Source organism: Micromys minutus (genome assembly GCF_963924665.1).
Source record: "Micromys minutus genome assembly, chromosome: 2".
NCBI classification, from domain to species: domain Eukaryota; kingdom Metazoa; phylum Chordata; class Mammalia; order Rodentia; family Muridae; genus Micromys; species Micromys minutus.
In genome coordinates this window covers 90,960,428-90,979,219 of record NC_137971.1, presented here as the reverse complement: position 1 = coordinate 90,979,219, position 18,792 = coordinate 90,960,428, and the positions used below count along the sequence as shown (strand labels likewise).

General features: G+C 38.3%; 1 protein-coding gene across 1 annotated transcript; it reads left to right on the top strand.

Annotated features, from left to right (window-relative positions):
* Positions 1-9,983: 9,983 nt before the first annotated feature.
* LOC308418087 (olfactory receptor 52H1-like) lies at positions 9,984-10,925 on the top strand (the record flags this gene model as incomplete). Its single annotated transcript, XM_080913416.1, has 1 exon — positions 9,984-10,925. One exon carries the CDS (start codon positions 9,984-9,986, stop codon positions 10,923-10,925), a length of 942 nt encoding a protein of 313 aa, XP_080769542.1.
* Between the last annotated feature and the right edge of the window lie 7,867 nt (positions 10,926-18,792).

The following is an 18,792-nucleotide window of genomic DNA, read 5'->3' as shown; positions in this document are numbered from 1 at the left end:
ACTCATCTCGCCGTATTTCAGTAGATCTGAGAATGTAGGGAAATAATGAGAGACACACAGGAGTGGGGATGAGACAGGGGATGAGACAGGCTTCTCCATTGTTCCCACACACAACCAGCTTTCTTTATTACATTATTTCTTTCTCCCTTTCTTTTCTCTTTGAAAAGTTTCTGACCACTACCACCATTCTCTCTCTGCCTCAGGTTTGTGTCAAGTTTGTGTCTCACCTTGTGACTTCTCACTTCCTCCTCCAGCACCATGTCCCCTGCCAGCTGCCATGTTCCTCACTGTTGTGGTCATGAATTCTGACCCAGTGGAGCTGAGAGCCCCAAAGCAAATACTCCCCTTATAACTTGTCCCAGTCATGGTTTTTATCACAGTACAAGAATAACTAAGGCACACTGCACATGTGTGTCAACACACCTGGTTTTCTACAGTGGTGCAGCCCCAGAGGCTCCTGAATGCAAGGCAAACACTGTGGTGACTGCAAACAATTATCAACTCTACAGATTTCACCTACTAGTTCAAGGATTTCGGAATGGATCACCAGAGGTCTTTAATACAAGTCCTAAATCAAATGAACCCTCCTGAGACATTCTCTTGAGTGACTCCTAGAAGCAGAAAAGTGACTCGGTGGATTACATCAGCACTGTGAAAGGACTAGGCATGTTCAGCCACAGAATCCATAGCTGGAGGAGAGCATGGGGCAGCTGGAGAGCCCTCTGCAGCTCACTACTGTCTGCTGTGAGTGTAGTGAGGTGATTCTGCCTGGCTGTGCACATGACTCCTCCCCATCCTGTCCCTGTGGGTGGGAAATCCTGCTTCTGTGGCATCTGCCCTGAACTGCAATTTCCTTCCTGTTCTCCTCCTATAAGAGTCCAGGTCCAACCTCAGAGGACACTGTGAGGTTTTCTGTCACTAGCCTTGTTTTTCCTTTTCTTTGGGCTACACCAGCCACTAAGGCAACACCCAGCCAGGAGCTTAGGTTCAGGACAAGCCATGGGGAAGACTTTCTATCTTGGGTAGCTTTTCAAATCACTTTTTGGGTGATTGTATTATTAGTCAGAACAAGTAACACAGCTCTTGGTTTTGTTGATTCTTTCAATGGTTCTTTTTGTTTCTATTTGGTCTATTTCTGCCCTAAGTTTGATTATTTCTTGCAGTCTACTCCTCTTGGGTGTATCTGCTTCCTTTTGTTCGAGAGCTTTTAGCGGTGCTGTCAAGTTGCTGATGTATGCTCTCTCAAGTTTCTTTTTGGAAGCGCTCAGAGCTATGAGTTTTCCTCTCAGTACTGCTTTCATTGCATCCCATAGGTTTGGGTATGTTGTGCTTTCGTTTTCATTGAATTCTAGAAAATCCTTAATTTCTTTCTTTATTTCTTCTTTGACCCTGCTATCTTTTAACAGAGCATTGTTTAGTTTCCATGTGTATGTGGGCTTTTTGTTGTCTTTGTTGTAGTTAAAGACCAGCCATAGACCATGGTGATCTGAGAGGATGCATGGGAGTATTTCAATCTTCTTATATCGATTGAGGCTCGTTCTGTGTTCAATTATGTGGTCAATTTTCGAGAAGGTGCCATGGGGTGCTGAGAAGAAGGTGTATTCTTTTACTTTAGGATGATATGTTCTGCAGATATCTATTAATTCCAGTTGGTTCAGAGTCTCTGCTAGTTTTACAGTGTCCCTGTTCTGTTTCTGTTTCCATGATCTGTCCATTGGTGAGAGTGGGGTATTAAAGTCTCCCACTATTATTGTGTGGGGTGAAATGCATTTTTTGAGCTTTAGTAGGGTTTCTTTTATGAATGTGGGTGCTTTTGTATTTGGATCATATATGTTAAGGATTGAGAGTTCCTCCTAACAGATTTCCCCTATAATGAGTAAAAAGTGTCCTTCCTTATCTTTTTTTGATAACTTTTGGTTGGAAATTTACTTTATTTGATATTAGAATAGCCACTCCATCTTGCTTCTTGCAGCTATTTGCTTGGAAGTTTTTTTTTTTTTTCCAATTTTTAACTCTGAGATAGTGTCTGTCTTTGTCTCTGAAAAGAGTTTCATGTATGCAGCAAAATGCTGGATTTTGTTTATGTATCCAGTCTGATAACTTATGTCTCTTTATTGTGGAGTTGAGTCCATTTATGTTAATGGATATCAAGGAATAGTGGTTGCTGTTTCCTGCTATTATTGCTTTTGTAGGTTGAATTGTCCCTGTGTGTCTTTCTTTTTTTGGTTTTCTTACTTAGGAGTTCTCTTGTTTTTACTAGGATGCAGTTCCCGTCATTGTATTGGGTTATTTACCTATAATTCGTTGTAGTGCTGGGTTTGTGGTCAGATATTGTGTAAATTTAGATTTGACCTGAAATATCTTCATCTCTCCATCTATGGTGATTGATAGTTTTGCTGGGTATAGCAGCTTGGGCTGGCACTTGTGCTTTCTTAGTGTCTGCATGATGTCTGTCCAGGCTCTTCTAGCTTTCATTTTAAAAAGGGTCATCTTACCAAAAGCAATCTACAGATTTAATGCAATCCCCATGAAAATTCCAACCCAGTTCTTCACTGAGTTTTTAAGAGCAATGTGCAATTTTATTTGGAATAACAAAAGACCTAGAATAGCAAATCCATCCTCAACAACAAGAACACATCTGCGGGAATCACTATGCCTGACCCCAAGCTATATTACAGGGCAATTGTTTTGAAATCAGCATGGTAATGTTACAGAAATAGGCACGTGGATCAATGGAATAGAATAGAAGATCCAGAAATGAGCCCTCACATATATGGTCACCTGATTTTTGACAAAGGAACTGTAAACATTCAATGGAAAAAGGACAGCCTATTCAACAAATGGTGTTGGTCCAACTGGCAGTCAGCATGCAGAAGAATGAAAATAGACCCTTTCTTATCTCCTTGTACAAAACTGAAGTGCAAGTGTTTCAAAGATCTCCACATTAATATATGTACACTGAAACTATAAGATGAGAAAGTAGGGAAAACCTTAGAACACATAGGCATAGGAGAAAATTTTCTGAACGAAATACCAATGGCTCCTGCTCTATGGTCAAAGATTGACAAATGGGTCTTAATGAGTTCGAAAAGTTTATGTAAGGATAAGGACACTGTCAAGAAAACAAAATGGCGGCCAAATTTGTGGGGAAAGATCTTTACCAAACCCACATCCGAATGAGGCCTAATATCCAAGGTATACAAAGAACTCAAAAACCTAGACAGCTGAGAATCAAACAACCCTGTTAAAAATGGGGTACAGAGCTAAACAAAACATTCTCAGTTTAGGAATATGGAATGGCTGAGAAACATCTAAGGAAGTACTCAACATCCTTAGCCATCAGGGAAATGCAAATCAAAACAACCCTGAGATTCCACCTCACACCAATAAGATTGGCCAAGATCCAAAACTCAGATGACAGCAGATGCTCGCAAGGATGTTGAGATAGAGGAACACTTCTCTGCTGTTGGTGGGGTTGTTAAATGATACAACCACTCTGGAAATCAGTCTGGCGATTCCTCAGAAAATTGGACATAGTACTACCTGAAGATCCAGCTATTCCACTTCTGGGCATATACCCCATAAACACTCCAATATACAACAAAGATACATGCACAACAATGTTCATAGCAGCTCTATTTATAATAGCCAGAAGATGGAAAGAACCCAGATGTCCTTCAGTAGATGAATGGATACATCATTTGTGGTATATTTACTCAATGGAGTACTAGCTATCAGAAACAATGACTTAGTGAAATTCTTAAGAATATCTAGAGAATGCATCTAGAGAATATCATCCTGAGTGAGATAACCCAGTCACAAAAGAACAGACATAATATGCAGTCACTGATAATGTAATACTAACCCCAGAAAGCTCTGAACACCCCAGAAATAACTCACAGACTGTGTGAAGTTCAAGAAAAGAAAAGAAAAGAAAAAAAAAAAAAAAACCCATTATGCTCAATCCTTATACACCAAGAAAACTTCGACCAATTCTGGGTTACATCCTGTTTTACATGTACTTTGTATTCATTGTAAATAGTAATATCTTAATGCACATTATCAAACCTTTAATAAAAAAGGCCAAGCACTAACAAAAACGTATTCGTATACTTTTATGAAAAAATGATTAAAATTTGTTCATTTATCTTTGTTTTTTAAAATAAAGTGGTTCAAAAACTACAATGAGAGACTGCACTGATCACAGTCAATTGAGTTGTTATACATCCTCTAAAAGCATGAAAATAAAGTTGACAAGTATAAAAAAAAAAAAGAAAAAATGTTCATCATCTGTAGCCTCCGGGGAAATGTAAATCGAAACAACCCTGAGATTGCACCTCACACCAGTCAGAATGGCTAAGATAAAAAAAAACTCAGATGACAGCAGATGTTGGCTAGGATGTGGAGAAAGAGGAACACTCCTCCACTGTCGGTGGGACTGTTAGCTGGTACAAATACTCTGGTAATTATACGTGAAATTTTTTATATAATTGGACGTAGTACCACCTGACGACCCAGTTATACTTATCTTGGGCATATCCCCAAAGAATGCTCCAATATACAATTTCACTTGCTTCTCTGTGTTCATAGCAGCCTTATTTATAATAGCCAGAAGCTGGAAAAAACCCAGATGTCCTTCAACATAGAAAAGTATGCCAAAAATATGGTGTATTTACACAATGGAGTAATTCTCAGCTATTAAAAATAATGAGCTCATGAAATTCTTAGGCAAATGAAAGGATCTAGAAAATATCACTCTGAGTGTGGTAATTCAATCACAAAAATTTACCCATGGTATGCACTAATTGATAAATAGATATCAGCCCAAAAGCTCAGAATACCCAAGATACAATTCACAGACCATATGAAGCTCAAGAAGAAGTATGACCAAACTGCAGATTCTTCAGTTTTTCTCAGAATGGGGAACAAAAATATAATCATGAGAAAATATGGAGTCAAAGCTTTTAGCAGAAACTTAAGAAAAGTCCATCCAGAGACTGCCCCATCTGGAGTTCCAGCCCATATTAAGATACCAAACCCAAACAATAATTGCTGATGCCAAGAAATGCATGTTCACAGGATCCTGATATAGCTGTCTCATGAGAGGCTCTGCCAAAGCCTAACAAATACTTGCAGACAACTGTAGAATTAAAAACAGGGTCCTTAAAAGGGGGTTAAAGAAAGAATTAAAAAGTTGAAAGGATTTGCAACCCCATAAGAACTACAATACCAACCAACCAGAGCCCCGAGAGATCAAACCACTATCCAAAGAGTACACATGGGTAGACCCCATGGCTCCAGCTGCACATGTAGCAGAGGATTGCCTTGTTGGTTATCAATAGGAGGAGAAGCCCTTGGTCTTGCTAAGACTTGATGTTGCAGTGTAGGCAAATGTCAGGGTATGGATGCAGGATTGTTTGTTTGGGTGGGTAAACACCATCGTAGAAGCAAGGGGGGGGTGATGGGATTGAGGATATGGAGGGGAATCCGGGAAAGGTGATAACATCTGAAATGTAAATAAAATATATCCAATAAATTAAGACAACATGGGCTAGAATAGGCTAAAATAAAGCTGTCCACTGTATTATTAATTTTGATTAGATTCTTTGAAGTCTTCTCTTCTTTGATCTAAGCTAAGTAAATATGCTCTTTTTAGTTTCTAGTTGGATTGTGGTGCATGCCCTGTACTACTGAATAATGTGAAACTGTGCTGGACCTAAATATATTTGGCTTTGTTCTAGATGTTCTGGCTGAAAAATGTTCCTCTGAGGATACAGCAATATATATTAAAATTTATTAGTTTGAGGACAATAAAATTAGATTCTTCCAGACGCACACACACACACACACACACACACACATACACACACACACACACACACAGAGAGAGAGAGAGAGAGAGAGAGAGAGAGAATTCTTGCTCCTAAATGTTTTTACCCAGACATGACTGGGAAAGCACATTTTTGAAATTTCAGCAATGCAGTTTTTTTAATAGAATTGGCAGAATGACAACATCAGTTTTTGACGCAGTGTGGACGGGAAATATGACAATAACATCAGGTCATGAACATAGGAATGAGATGGGGTATGGGAGAGGTTGAATGAGACAGAGGCAGACAACAGTACTAAAGATGCAATTATCCATATGAAGCTATAAGCAAAAATAATTTTTAAATGCCAATCAGGAACATTGCAATGCTTATGACATTGAAGATATAGTGGGAACACTTGGCAAAAGCGAGTGAATTACTTTTTTGCAGGTTTCACAAAGAACACTAGCTTGTTCAACATTTTACCTTTTGCACTACAACCTGGACTTTTAAATAGCAAAGTCATTTTATGCATTTCTGTTGTTTACTTCCTTAATTAATAATTATTTATTTAATTATTTTTATTTTATATGTACAGGTTTATCCTGAATGTGAGCATTATATGTTTGTGGGGCAGGCAATTGTCAGAAGAAGACATCAGTCCCCTTTGAGCTGGAAGTATAGGAGCTGTGAGTCTCCAAGCGGGCACTGCAATTTGAACACTGGTCCTCTGAAAGAGGATCCAGTGCTCTTAACCACCAAGCCACTTCTCCAGCCCCCAGCTACTTTCAACAGTGTCTATAAATAATTTCTATTCAATAAGGCTTATTTTTATTTTAAGTACATATAGAAATTATAACCGGTTATTGGGTAAATCAGTAGAAATTTCACTTGTGATGAAATACAGTTTTAATATTTATAGTATAAGCATTTCGTAAAATAAAGTCATCAAATATCTTCCTATTGGAATATTGTTTCTATGCAAACACTATTTCAATTGTGTTTGCGATTTGTGTGTATTTTGAAAACTGAGAAACTGTCAGTAAAAGGGGCTGGAAAAAACAAAGGAAAAACTGAAAACTAAATCACAGAGTTTCTCCTTCAGTATCAAAACTCTAGAACATGGTTATGTTATTTACATAGGACTGGTACAAGTTTCTATAAACTGACTGTAGTATACTAAAGCTACAGGAACACTCTAAGATATCTAAGAATCCTGCCTCAACCATCTCCCTGACTTGTCTCTGAATGAACCTTCCAGGAACACAATGTTTATAGGTTATTAAAACATGCAAGATATATGCCCCCTCCAGAGAAATGACACATCATTAGTCAAATCTCTTGTGTGTAAATGGGAATGAGGAGCAATCACTCCCTCCTATTTACCTCTTGAGAATTTAGTTGTGCATAAATGTTTTCATTTACCTCTCAGTAGCATCTTTCCTTTCTGAAAGTGTAAGTATTTTTTCTTTCCAAATTCTCTCTGTCACTCCTGTGAACCAAGAGAATCCAGGCTGGTGAGTTGAGAGTATAAGCAGTGGGTGAGGAGAAATCCTTTGTAATATTATTAAACCTCACAGTTTGTTGCTCATTCAGTGTCTAAGGATTGTGCTCTGAACACTTGTCTGAGGGAGAGATGGATCTTTTTGACATCAGTGATTATTTCTAAAAAAAATGTAAAATAACATTTATTTTATTTGTGTGTTAATATATGCAGATGTATGAACACATGTATGTATCTGCATTTGTGCCATAACGTACATTTGGAGGTGAAAGAACAGCTTGTGTGACTCAGTTTTCTTCTTCCATTGTGTGGATTCTAGGGATCTAATTCAGATCAAAAGGCTTAGCAGCAAGTACCTGTACCTGCTGAACCATCTCTCTGGCCCAATACCAATGATTCTATGCTAGGACAGTGGCCTCTTAATAGGAAGCTACTGATTTCAAGTTCAGAGCAACTATGTACTGAAAAAACTACTCAGGATTTCAATAGAGATTTTCTGGTGGAAGACATAAGTCTTGAATAAGTTCTGACTGAAGCGAGAATTCATGGTTCTGATTCTTTGAATCCCCATCCCTGTGTTTCCTCATGGTTTCAGCAGTAAATTGCTATTTTTCTCCCTCTTAGATGTATTTCCTGTGATTCTTCTTTTGGACTGTGTTGGAGTTAATAGCAAATCTATGCTATAATAAGCTGAACTTAAACATCGTCATTAATGAGATATTTTCACATCATGGTTCTTCCAGAGTTTACTTGCTTATCAGCCAAAGACATAGCTGTAACTTTAGGAAGAACATCATGGAGCATCTGCTGTCATACATTATTTATAAAGGTTCTGTGCTTTTGGTACTTTGTTCTGCACCAGGTCTTGTGATGGGTCTCAGAACCCACATTCACAAGAACACACATTTGCTGGTGGCCATCTGCATTTGTCTCAGGCGGATGTGATGTGCTCTCTTTGGCTGGTTAAGGCAAGTGCTAATGACAAATTGAGAGCTGTTCACTCACGTAAAGCCCTGACTGGTGGCCTATGAGGCATATCACAAAATCTAAGTGTCCCTAGATTTTCTTTTTCTGGGCATATGACAACAGATCACCAGCACAGATCCTAGTGTAGAACTGTTATGCATTGTTTTCCAAATGACTTTCCTGCATTTTGAATGACTTTGTAACTTATGGTTACATATGGTTATGTAACTTATTATGGTTAATTGCTTTTGGATAAGCACCAACATTTACCTATGGATGGCTCTTAATCTGTAGGTACTAACAACAGGGGACTTCCTCAACACAGCGTCCTGATTATCTTTCCTTTCCACCTGAAAAGAACTGTCTAAAACAGATCCCAGAAACTGGGTTAGAATACAAAGGGTGGGTTCCAATGTCAATGCCATCTCTAAATGTGGGCTCTATTTGGTATAAAGCTAGAGTTTCTCAAAGGTCTAGTCACCAGCAGACCAGAAAAGAAAACTTTGAAGCTAAAACTTCTCTATGATTTTTTAAATTTTGCTCTAGAAAGCAAGACTCAGCAGGCACTTTACCTGTACAAACTCCTCTATCTGGCTGGTTTTTGGTGATGGAAGCTTCCTCTAAAGTAGCAGCAGGAACGTCCCTTCTGCTAACAATGGAGAGAAGAGACCACTTAGTGTTTAGAACATTGCCCCACCCTGATGTTTCAAACTTTATCATTTCTTAAAAAAAGCATCCTTTGGGTTCATGGCTTTTTCTTATAGTTGAATTAATGTTGCTTGTCCTTTCTCACGTATCTCAGGAAAACACACATTCTCATGGTTTCAACCTCAAAAGCCTATAAACTAAATAATGCACATTTCAGTCCCTGAAGCAGAAGCTCCCACACCACCCAAAATGAGAATCTGCTCATTCACCATTATTCTTCCATCATCTTTTGCCTTTGGGCACTTAGATGCTTTACTTTATTTTATCAGATGTATTGTTTCGAAAGTAGAATGTACTCTAAGAAAGTCACATCTCTTTCCTTACAGTTAGCTTCATTCAGCACAACACAAAACAAGCAAGCAGAAAAAGAAAAAAAAAAAAAAAAGCAAAACAAAGCAAAGCAAAACATAACACCTGAACTTAAGGTTTATTTTAAATTCTGTGTTTATGTGTGGGGTCTGAAGGTGGGTGCATACACATAAGTGTGGGTGTCTGTGGAGGCCAGAAGAGGAAGTCAGATTTCCTGGAGTTGGAGTTACAGGTTGTATCGATCCAACTCTCAAGGGCGCCGAGAAAAGAATTTGGATCTTCTGGAAGAGCAGTACAGAATAGTATTTTTAATACTTGTATTTTTTATCTTTTTCCTTTCCTTCCTCACTCTACTTCTTTTCCCTCTTACATTTGGCACTTTCTCACTTTAAAAATATGCTCATTTTAGAGTCATAATCATATGCAGTTCCTGACTTACACAGATTACTATTTTATGTTGTCTATTCATCAATATGAATGCATAGGAAATGACGTGAAGCCACTGGAATATAGAATGGGTAAGAAATCTATAGGTATTTATTCATCTTGGAAAAAGGACTGCTTCCAAGCAGGGATGCTGACTTGTCATGAGTCCTTTGCACCAGAGCCAAACATTTACCTTTCATATATGATTCTGAAAGAATCTCTGTCCTCAGGTTCAAGACAAAGCAGATACCACAGAGGCCATGGATAACCTAAGCTGTTATAACCCAACTTCCTTCATTCTTGTTGGCATTCCTGGCTTGGAAAAGTTCCACATCTGGATCGGGATTCCCTTTTGTGTCATCTATGTTGTGGCTATTGTAGGCAACTGCATTCTTCTCTATCTGATTGCAGTGGAGCAGAGCCTCCATGAGCCAATGTTTATATTCCTGTCCATGCTGGCCAGCACAGACCTCATCTTGTCCACTGCCACAGTGCCCAAACTGCTCAGTAACCTTTGGTTTGGGTCCCAAGAAATATCCTTCTCTGGTTGTCTCACTCAGATGTTTTTCCTCCACTTCAGCTTTGTGGTGGACTCAGCTATCCTGTTAGCCATGGCGTTTGATCGCTATGTGGCTATCTGCTTGCCCTTGAGGTACAGCACTATCCTGACTCCGAAGGTGATTGTCAAGATGATGATTAGCATCATTGTGAGGAGCTTCTCAGTCATCCTGCCAGATGTTTTCCTGCTGAGGCGGTTGCCGTTTTGCAAGACCCGTGTTATTCCTCACACATACTGTGAGCATATAGGCGTCGCGAGGCTTTCCTCTGCAGACATCTCTATCAACATCTGGTATGGGTTTTCTGTTCCCCTGATGACTGTAATCTCAGATGCCATCCTGATTGCTGTGTCCTACATTTTCATCCTCCGGGCAGTTTTTCTGCTGTCTTCCAAGGGTGCCCGCCAAAAGGCCTTGAGCACATGTGGTTCCCATATCTGTGTCATCCTCATGTTCTACACACCTGCCTTCTTCTCCATCCTCGCTCATCGCTTTGGCCACAGCGTTCCTCGCGATGTTCTCATCTTATTTGCCAACTTCTATGTAGCTATCCCTCCTGCTCTAAATCCAGTTGTTTATGGAGTGAAGACCAAGCATATCCAGGACAAATTCCTTCTTTTCTTCTCTTTGAGAAAGACACAATGAGTGGGCACTGAAAGACAAAATCAGGCAATGTCTATTCGGTGAAACTTTTAATTTCCATTTATTTGAAATATGGTCATTCTACCCATGTACAAAGTGCAGATGAAGAGAAAAATGGAGAGATCTCCAAAACCTCTGGGGTAATCAAGGCTCCTTTTGCTGAACTGTCAATAACTTTGGTATAGAGTTGGTTGAAGTTACTGCTGATGATGAACACAGCTGTGGTTTGCATCACTTCCTGATAGATGTTTGAAAAACAGCATTTTCCAACATCCTGGTGCTTTACAACTTCTTTATTAGAAACAATGTACTGTATTTTTCCTTGTTAAGTACTGATTAATTCTAACCCTGTCTGCTATAGTTACTAAAGCTTTTGCTTACACTTCTTCAAATCATTGTTTTTCCTTTGCTTGTTTAAAGAAAATGAGTTAAAAAAGAACCCCAAACATCTCTCTTTATTCCCCCTTAACCCTGCCCTTGCTGGATTAAATAGAGTTATCTGTTTTTCTTTGTGTGTGTGTGTGTGTGTGTGTGTGTGTGTGTGTGTGTGTCTGCAAACTTATTTACAAAACCTTACAGTGACTGCCACTGGGCCACAGCTCACTGATCCCCAAGAAACAAAAGTTCTGCATTGTGCCCATCCTGCCTGACTCAGCTTTATATACAACGGGCACTAGGGTTAATCAAATAGACACTCAGCATATCTTTTCTCCAGGAATGCCAAGGTTGCCAAATTTGACTTTACCACCAGCTATACACGAAATGCCTTAATTATTCATTAGACATTCATAAAGTTATATTAATTGTTAACACTGAAGATATTTAGCATTTCCCAAGTGAGTTGTTAAGTGGGTACCAAAGTTTGTGCTTCGGATTCTCCCTCAGACTGCCCAAATCATTAAACAGGTATCCCAACAAATTTATCCCTGAAAGTGTGGAGTGTAATGTTACTTTTTAAATGAATGGCTTAATCACTAGGCCTTGTCTCCATCACTTGAGAATTTATTAATGTACCATACCATTTTTATTTGCTAAACATGTTTTCTTTTTTTAAAAAAATTATTAGATACTTTCTGTATTTATATTTTATCCCCTTTGCCCACCCCATTTCCCATCCCTCCTCCCCCTCTACTTGTCTTCAGGAGAGTGCACCAGCTTCCAATCACCCTCTCTACCTCAGTGTCTTGGCATTCTCCTACATTGGGAAAATGTGCCTTCACTTGACCAAAGGCCTCTTCTCACATTGATGCCAGACACTGCTATTTTCCACTGCATATGCAACTGGAACCATAGGTCTCTCAATGCATGTTCAATGGCTGGTGTTCTAGTTTATGGGAGCTGTGGAGGATTTGGTTGGTGGACAATGTTGTTCTTCCCATGAGGGCGCAACCCCCTTCAACTCCTTCATCCCCCCACCCAGCATCCTCACCAGGGTTCCCATGCTCAGTCTGATTATTTTTCTTTTTCTTATTTGCATTCTTGAAGAAAAATTAAAATTTTATGACTTAATTTGTTTTTATTTTTGAGCACCATATTAAATTAAAAATAATTTTTGAAAGAATAATGCCAGTTAAATATTTTCTAATATAATTATGGAATCACATACACAAATCAAGCATAAATCCTTCAAAATTTCGTTTTTCAAAATCTGTTTTAGGAACTCAGAACCAGCCTTTATATAAGTACTACGTACTAAACAGATCAATTTACCAAAGCTCTAGAATCCCTCTTTTATACAAAGTATACCCAAAATGTTTTCCTCTATGGCAAATGGCACCACCAAAACCATGGCTCTTAAAGCAAAAAACTGATCAGATGTATTCTGTTCTCTGAGGCTGCCCTATAGCAAAATTAGCTCAGTACTTGAATTGAACATTTCTGTTTGAAGTGCTCATAAGTCATTCTTGTGTGTGTGTGTGTGTGTGTGTGTGTGTGTGTGTGTGTTGCACTTTCACCATTGGTTTGACATTAAGTTTGACTATGCTCCAACCTCCTGTCTGTCTCTTCATAAGTATTTCAAGGCCTTTTTGGCAGACTTTCTATCCTTGCTTCACAATTAGATCTATTTCCGAACAGCAGAGTAAGCATTTTACAATTCAAAGAGGATGCTATTTTTTTATTTCATTTTTCATCTTGCTGAAAGTCTTCAATGGTTTCATTGTCCTAGGATCATGTATACATGTTCTTCATAAAACTCCAAGTATTGCATGTAATTTACATGGCATGTGTAATTTATTCTCAGTTTATGTTTACTTTCCCTGACTCTTGGAGTAAGTATCTCCAGAAGAGAGGTTCAATTTTTGTTCTTTTACTCTGTGCCTCATATTTTGTATGAGTTGGTTAGCATAGAGATCTGTGTAGTATGGACAATGATTTCTGCTTGGCATATTTGGGCTTTGAATGAGTGAACTTAGTAAGTATACAACAAGCAAAAGCAACAGATAATCACGTGATAGAAAGACACAGAGATAGATAACATCATCAAATTGGATGCTCAAAACAACCAGAAATTGACTGAGGAAATCAAGCTGAAACAGTCAGCTAGAGTTCAGGATAAAGTATCCTAGGATTAACAAAGTGTTCTCTGAGGCAAGTTTCCCAAATAAAAGGGAAAAAAGGAAAAAAAAAAAAAACACAGAAGGAGGTGTAAGCCTGGTGCTTGCAGCAGATATTCTGCAAATGCCTGACTAGGAGAAGTTCTGACTGAGTCTTCTGTCCAAGGATGCTTCTTTCTAAAGATGCTTCTCCCCAAGGATGCTTCTTTCCAAGGATGTGCTTCCCTTGGTTGATCTTGTTTCTCTTCCCATACCACACGCACTTCTATTCTGTGTTTCTATAGCATGGGGTTAACAACAGTGACCTATGAAATTCTTTCAAGCTGTTCTCAAGGGCACATTTGAAAAGATTAAGATAATATTTTTTATCAATATTTTGGAAATTTTATATACTGCACCCAGTCCTCTCAGGACTACCTTCCACCCTTGTGACATCCTCTAAATCAGAAGAAAAAAAAAGAGGAGGAGGAAAAGGAGGAGGAGGAAGAAAAGGAGAAAGAGGAGGAAATAATTATCAATTCCAATCTCCGTTGTCCATATATTCACTGGCGCATGGTCAAGCTCCCAGTGGGCAGTGCCTAAGAAACTGAGTCCTTTTTCACCTTGTATCCCAGTACATGCCAGAATCCATCACTTGTGGGGATCTATCCAATAGCATTCCTATCACAATCTTTAAGAGTCTCTTCAATGGCTTTTTGTCTACACTGTTTCTTTTTATCAGGGGTGGGGGTTGTCACAGAAGCCTTCTGTGTCTCTCATTCTCAACTTTGAGTCTACAGTCATCGATCCCACTACATAAGATTGTTTCCTTGAAGGGCACATTATTTTTTCTCTTGGGCTGTTTATCTGTTGTCTTTTCTTTCAGTCACAGAGTTAGAGAGATCTTAGAGAACACTTTGAGACAGATATGATGGGTGTGAATGAAAGGGCAGGTGGGTCAAGCCCACTTCCAGAATCAACTTCTTAGTGAACTCAAACAGCATATGACATTTTACCAATACAATGTACATCATACATGGACTAGTACATATTGGGTGGGAGCTATGCATAAACTCATCTTATAGAAATAAATCTGCCAGGTATGGTGGCACTCACTTTTAATTTCAGCACTGGGGAGGCAAAAGTATTCGGATCCCTTTGAGTTCACTGCCAGTCTGGTCAGTGATACATAGAGAAACTAACCCTGTTTTGAAAAAAAAAAACCGTCAAACAAACAAAAAAGACCAACCAAACAACCAAACAACCCACAAACAAACCATCCAACAAACAAAGAAAGTCTGAGGATGCAGTCTAAAATCTTCAGTGGAAATAAAATCATTTTTATTTAGCCACAGTGAGCGCAAGGAGTCCCCCAGGGACTCAATAATAGTGAGTCTGGAATGGCTTTAGACTTGGAGTGTTTGTGTCATTTTCCTTCCTCCTCAGGCAGCTCACGAGAGACTCTAGTGGTGGCTGCTTTATTAGACCACAATTAAAAATTAAGAGACTTGGGCCAAAGAGCTGGCTCAGTCATTTTCTGTTTGGTACCCAACACCAAGCCTGATTTCAATCCCTGGTAACCATGGTGGAAAGAGAGTTTTCCTCTGACCACCAGATGCTTGTGGGCTGAACATTGTATTCAACTGAATTTGGTAACAGTTTGTTTCTTTTCTAATCTGCTTTCAACCTGCAGTACACTATTTAATCCACTGCATTATGTCCTAAATTTACCTGTCTTTCCTTCATAACCAGTAAAAGTACTCCTAGACTTTCAAAGTCGTTTGCTCTAGATTTTAGAAAATTGCTGAAAATAACATAGGAAAAAGGAGAATGCTATTAGCAATTAATTAAAACAAAAGTAACACCACATTTTCCCTGTTTTAGGTCTTTAAATTCATAAAATTTTTCATTCCCTTTTCTCCATATATTTTTGGTTCCACATTCTTATTTATAATTTTCCGTGTTTCCTCTCTCTGATATTCCTACTGCCCTAGAGAGGTAGAATTTTCAAAAAAGAAAATCATGGAAACTAGAATTTTATCCCAAAGCAATAAATAAAACCTAGAGAGGTCGTGCTGTACCTCAACTGTAAGCATATCATAAAAGCCACATTCTAGAAGTGTGGTATCTGCTATTTGAGGAAAAATAATTCCATACAGAGAAGACAACAAGAATCTGCATAAAGTAGGTCTTATTAAGACACTTTTTTTTAGTACCGGCAATGGCTGAATGTATTTTTTTTAAATCCAAGCTTAAAAACACACAATAATTCTTGGCTTTTTTGGGCTTTCTTTTTTAATTCCCCCTCATCATTTGAACATTAAAACCGTATGTTTTGATTTTTCTTTACTTAATTCAACTCTTATTGGAATGCTGTCCATCGTAAGGAAAAAGAAAATATATTTTATCTTTTCTCCATGATCTTCCTTCCTTTCTAAGATCCCCAAACTTCTACTAACATGAGCAACATAGGCTCTTAAGGAATTAGGACATTAATTCAACTGGATATTTGCTCGGGTCCTAGGCTAACTTGAATGATGGGTACCTAATTCTCCCAGGATTTGAGGTTCTCGGTTCCTACTAGTTTATGATCCCTGGAGAAGACTAGGATGTTTATTAACACTCTACCTTCTAGGCTCTGCCTTGGCTCCTCCTTGGTGTGAGCATGGTCCCCTGTATGCTACTTTTGTCCCTTTGTCTTTCATGACATTGAGACTGCTTTTCCTGCTTTTTCCTCCTCCCTTTCCTTGCTGCATTTTTTAATTCTCCAGTCTTAACTCTGTTTTTGCAAAAGGACCAGACCTCTGAGGTATAAATTGATGGAAAGCAGGATAGAACTCCTACAGGAAGTCAAACTGGTAGATCTGGAGAGAAATAGCTGGTGGAGCAAAGAGGAACTGTGGCAAAGGTGGGATCTATGAAACAGAAAGAGATTAGAACACCACCCATATTTCTACAGCATACCATAACATGAGACAATGGTGCAAAAAAAAAGTGTCCAATTTAAATCTTAGTGCATCCCAATGCTTTCCTCAAAGCATTTCTATACTTTTGGGGAAGGCAAATGTTACCCTAAGAACATGATAACCTTCAGTGCAAATATGTATTCACAATTTTGTTTTGGCTTGGGCATACCAAACTGCAGCCATCCATCTGGAGATTGCAGACTGGAAGACCACTGGGAAGACTTACATGTTATTTCATATAAGCAAGCAAATGTTTGTACTTGTAAACTCATTGTTTTGGTGGTAATGGAGGGAAGTATCAAGATAGGTTCTTCCTCTGCACCCTAGAGTAACATATATACTTAATGCAAATTTAATTTCTGGAATAGGCCTTAAGACCTTAGGACTTTATCGAAGGCTCGTTTTCCCAGTGTAGGGGAATGCCAAGATGCTGAGGTGGGAGAGGGTGGTTGGGAGAGGGAGCACCTTTATGGAGGCAATGGGAGGGGGAGAGGGATGGGATTGAGTGGAAAGGGGATAACATCTGAAAATTAAATACAGAGAATAGCAAATAAAAATAATAAAAAAATTGTAGGACTTTACAGGTAATTGGGGAAGGTACTAATTTCCCATTCCTTGACGATTCTCTTCAGAGGGTATCCTTTAGTGAGGAAGACTGGCTTGGTGGATTCTATGGTAGGAGCTTTTCCTCAGTCCAGAAGTATTTAAATGTAGGAAGCTAATAATGTTCATGCCTTTCTAGATCTTACAATTCTCAGTGGTAAAATTCAGGAGCCTATCTTTTCTATTACAGTGAGATGTTGTGATAGAAAATTGACAGGGAGAGATAGGTGAATTTCATGGGTGGGAACAATAATAATCTTTATGAATAGCATAATTGATAGTTATTGACTGATCAAATTAATTACTGTGTCAAGAAGCTGCCTTCCCACTAGTTCATAGTAAATGCACTTAGTGAGACAGCATCAAACACTGTCCCAAGGAGATAAAAAACACACCCAGGATTTCTGCCTTTTTAAGGCTTACAGCTTCTGAAATGAGAGAGCCTCCTGAAACAAGTAAGACAGTGTAATTAGCACTGTGATTTGATAATCATAAATGCCTAGAAATATTTTCTCACTTTCACATGACGAGGAAATTTGGTGATCAGTGGATAAGCATAAGTTTTCCGCAAAAGAAAAACCTTTGAGCAGATCAAACAAAAGCTGGTGGTTTTTCAGTTTGGGGTAGCATAGTAAACTGAAATGATCTCACTTGTGATGTGGAGAAAGACTGTATGAACCTTTCCCATTGAAAGTTTCATCTAGCCTATTGTTAATGTAATCCTTTGTCTGGGCAAAGGGATAATTGGCAGTCTTTAGAGTACCATCTAGGAACCACAGGTCTACAACAAAGTCAACCACACCCAGGTGCTGTTAAGGTAAAGAACCAAGAGATTTATGGAAATTTTTCTCATGCATTGAAGTCAGGATGCTCATTAGAGAGCTAAGAATATGGAATGGACTCAAACACTCAAGAAATGCGTTTTCAAGTTAACATGAACTTGGCAGATAGTAAAGAAGTGAGCCTATTTTAAATAACTTCTAAAATTACATTTTAAAGCTAAAACATAAAGTGGATCTATGCAAAAAAAAAAAAAAAAAAAAAAAACAAGTAAAAACCTGGCTTATTAATCTCTCTTGTTAGAGTAATTCAGGCTGCCATTATACCTCATTAGAACATTTAAAAATCTCCTTACAGAATAAAATTATCGTCTAGTTCACATGGAGATATTGATTCAGGAAAATCAATTAAAACAAAAATAAATTAGAACAAAAACCCTAGACACTGAACCCAGGACCTTGCGAGTACTAGGCAATTACTCTACCACCAAGCTATGTCCCCAGCTAACAGAGAGCCCCCCTTTTTTTGAGTGACTGAATAAATGAACATTTGTCTAGGTTCTCACAAAATGCTTATAGTAGTTTTTAAAGTAAGTATAGAGTTATTTTAAGGTTCTGTAGGCCTATTAATTTCTTGAGCTATTTTTTCTTTAACTGTAGAAAGATAGACTTGAGTATCTATTTAGATTAGGTGCTTGCAGATCACAAGTGAAATCCTGGGTTCAATTCATAGCACCATGAAAGCAAAACAAACAGAACAATTATAGTCTTAAACTGTCTAAACAAGGCATTATTTGGAAGGAGATAATTTGTGAGTATCTGTTTTATTTATCTTATATAAGTTAGCCTATTTATATGTCTGAGTAACTCATGAACAATATTTTTCAATTGTTTTATTTTTTTCTGAGTTTCATCTGCTTTGCTTCAGTTGTCAAAACATTTGTTTCTGTACAATGTTATTTAATATTATAAAAATCCTTCATTCCTT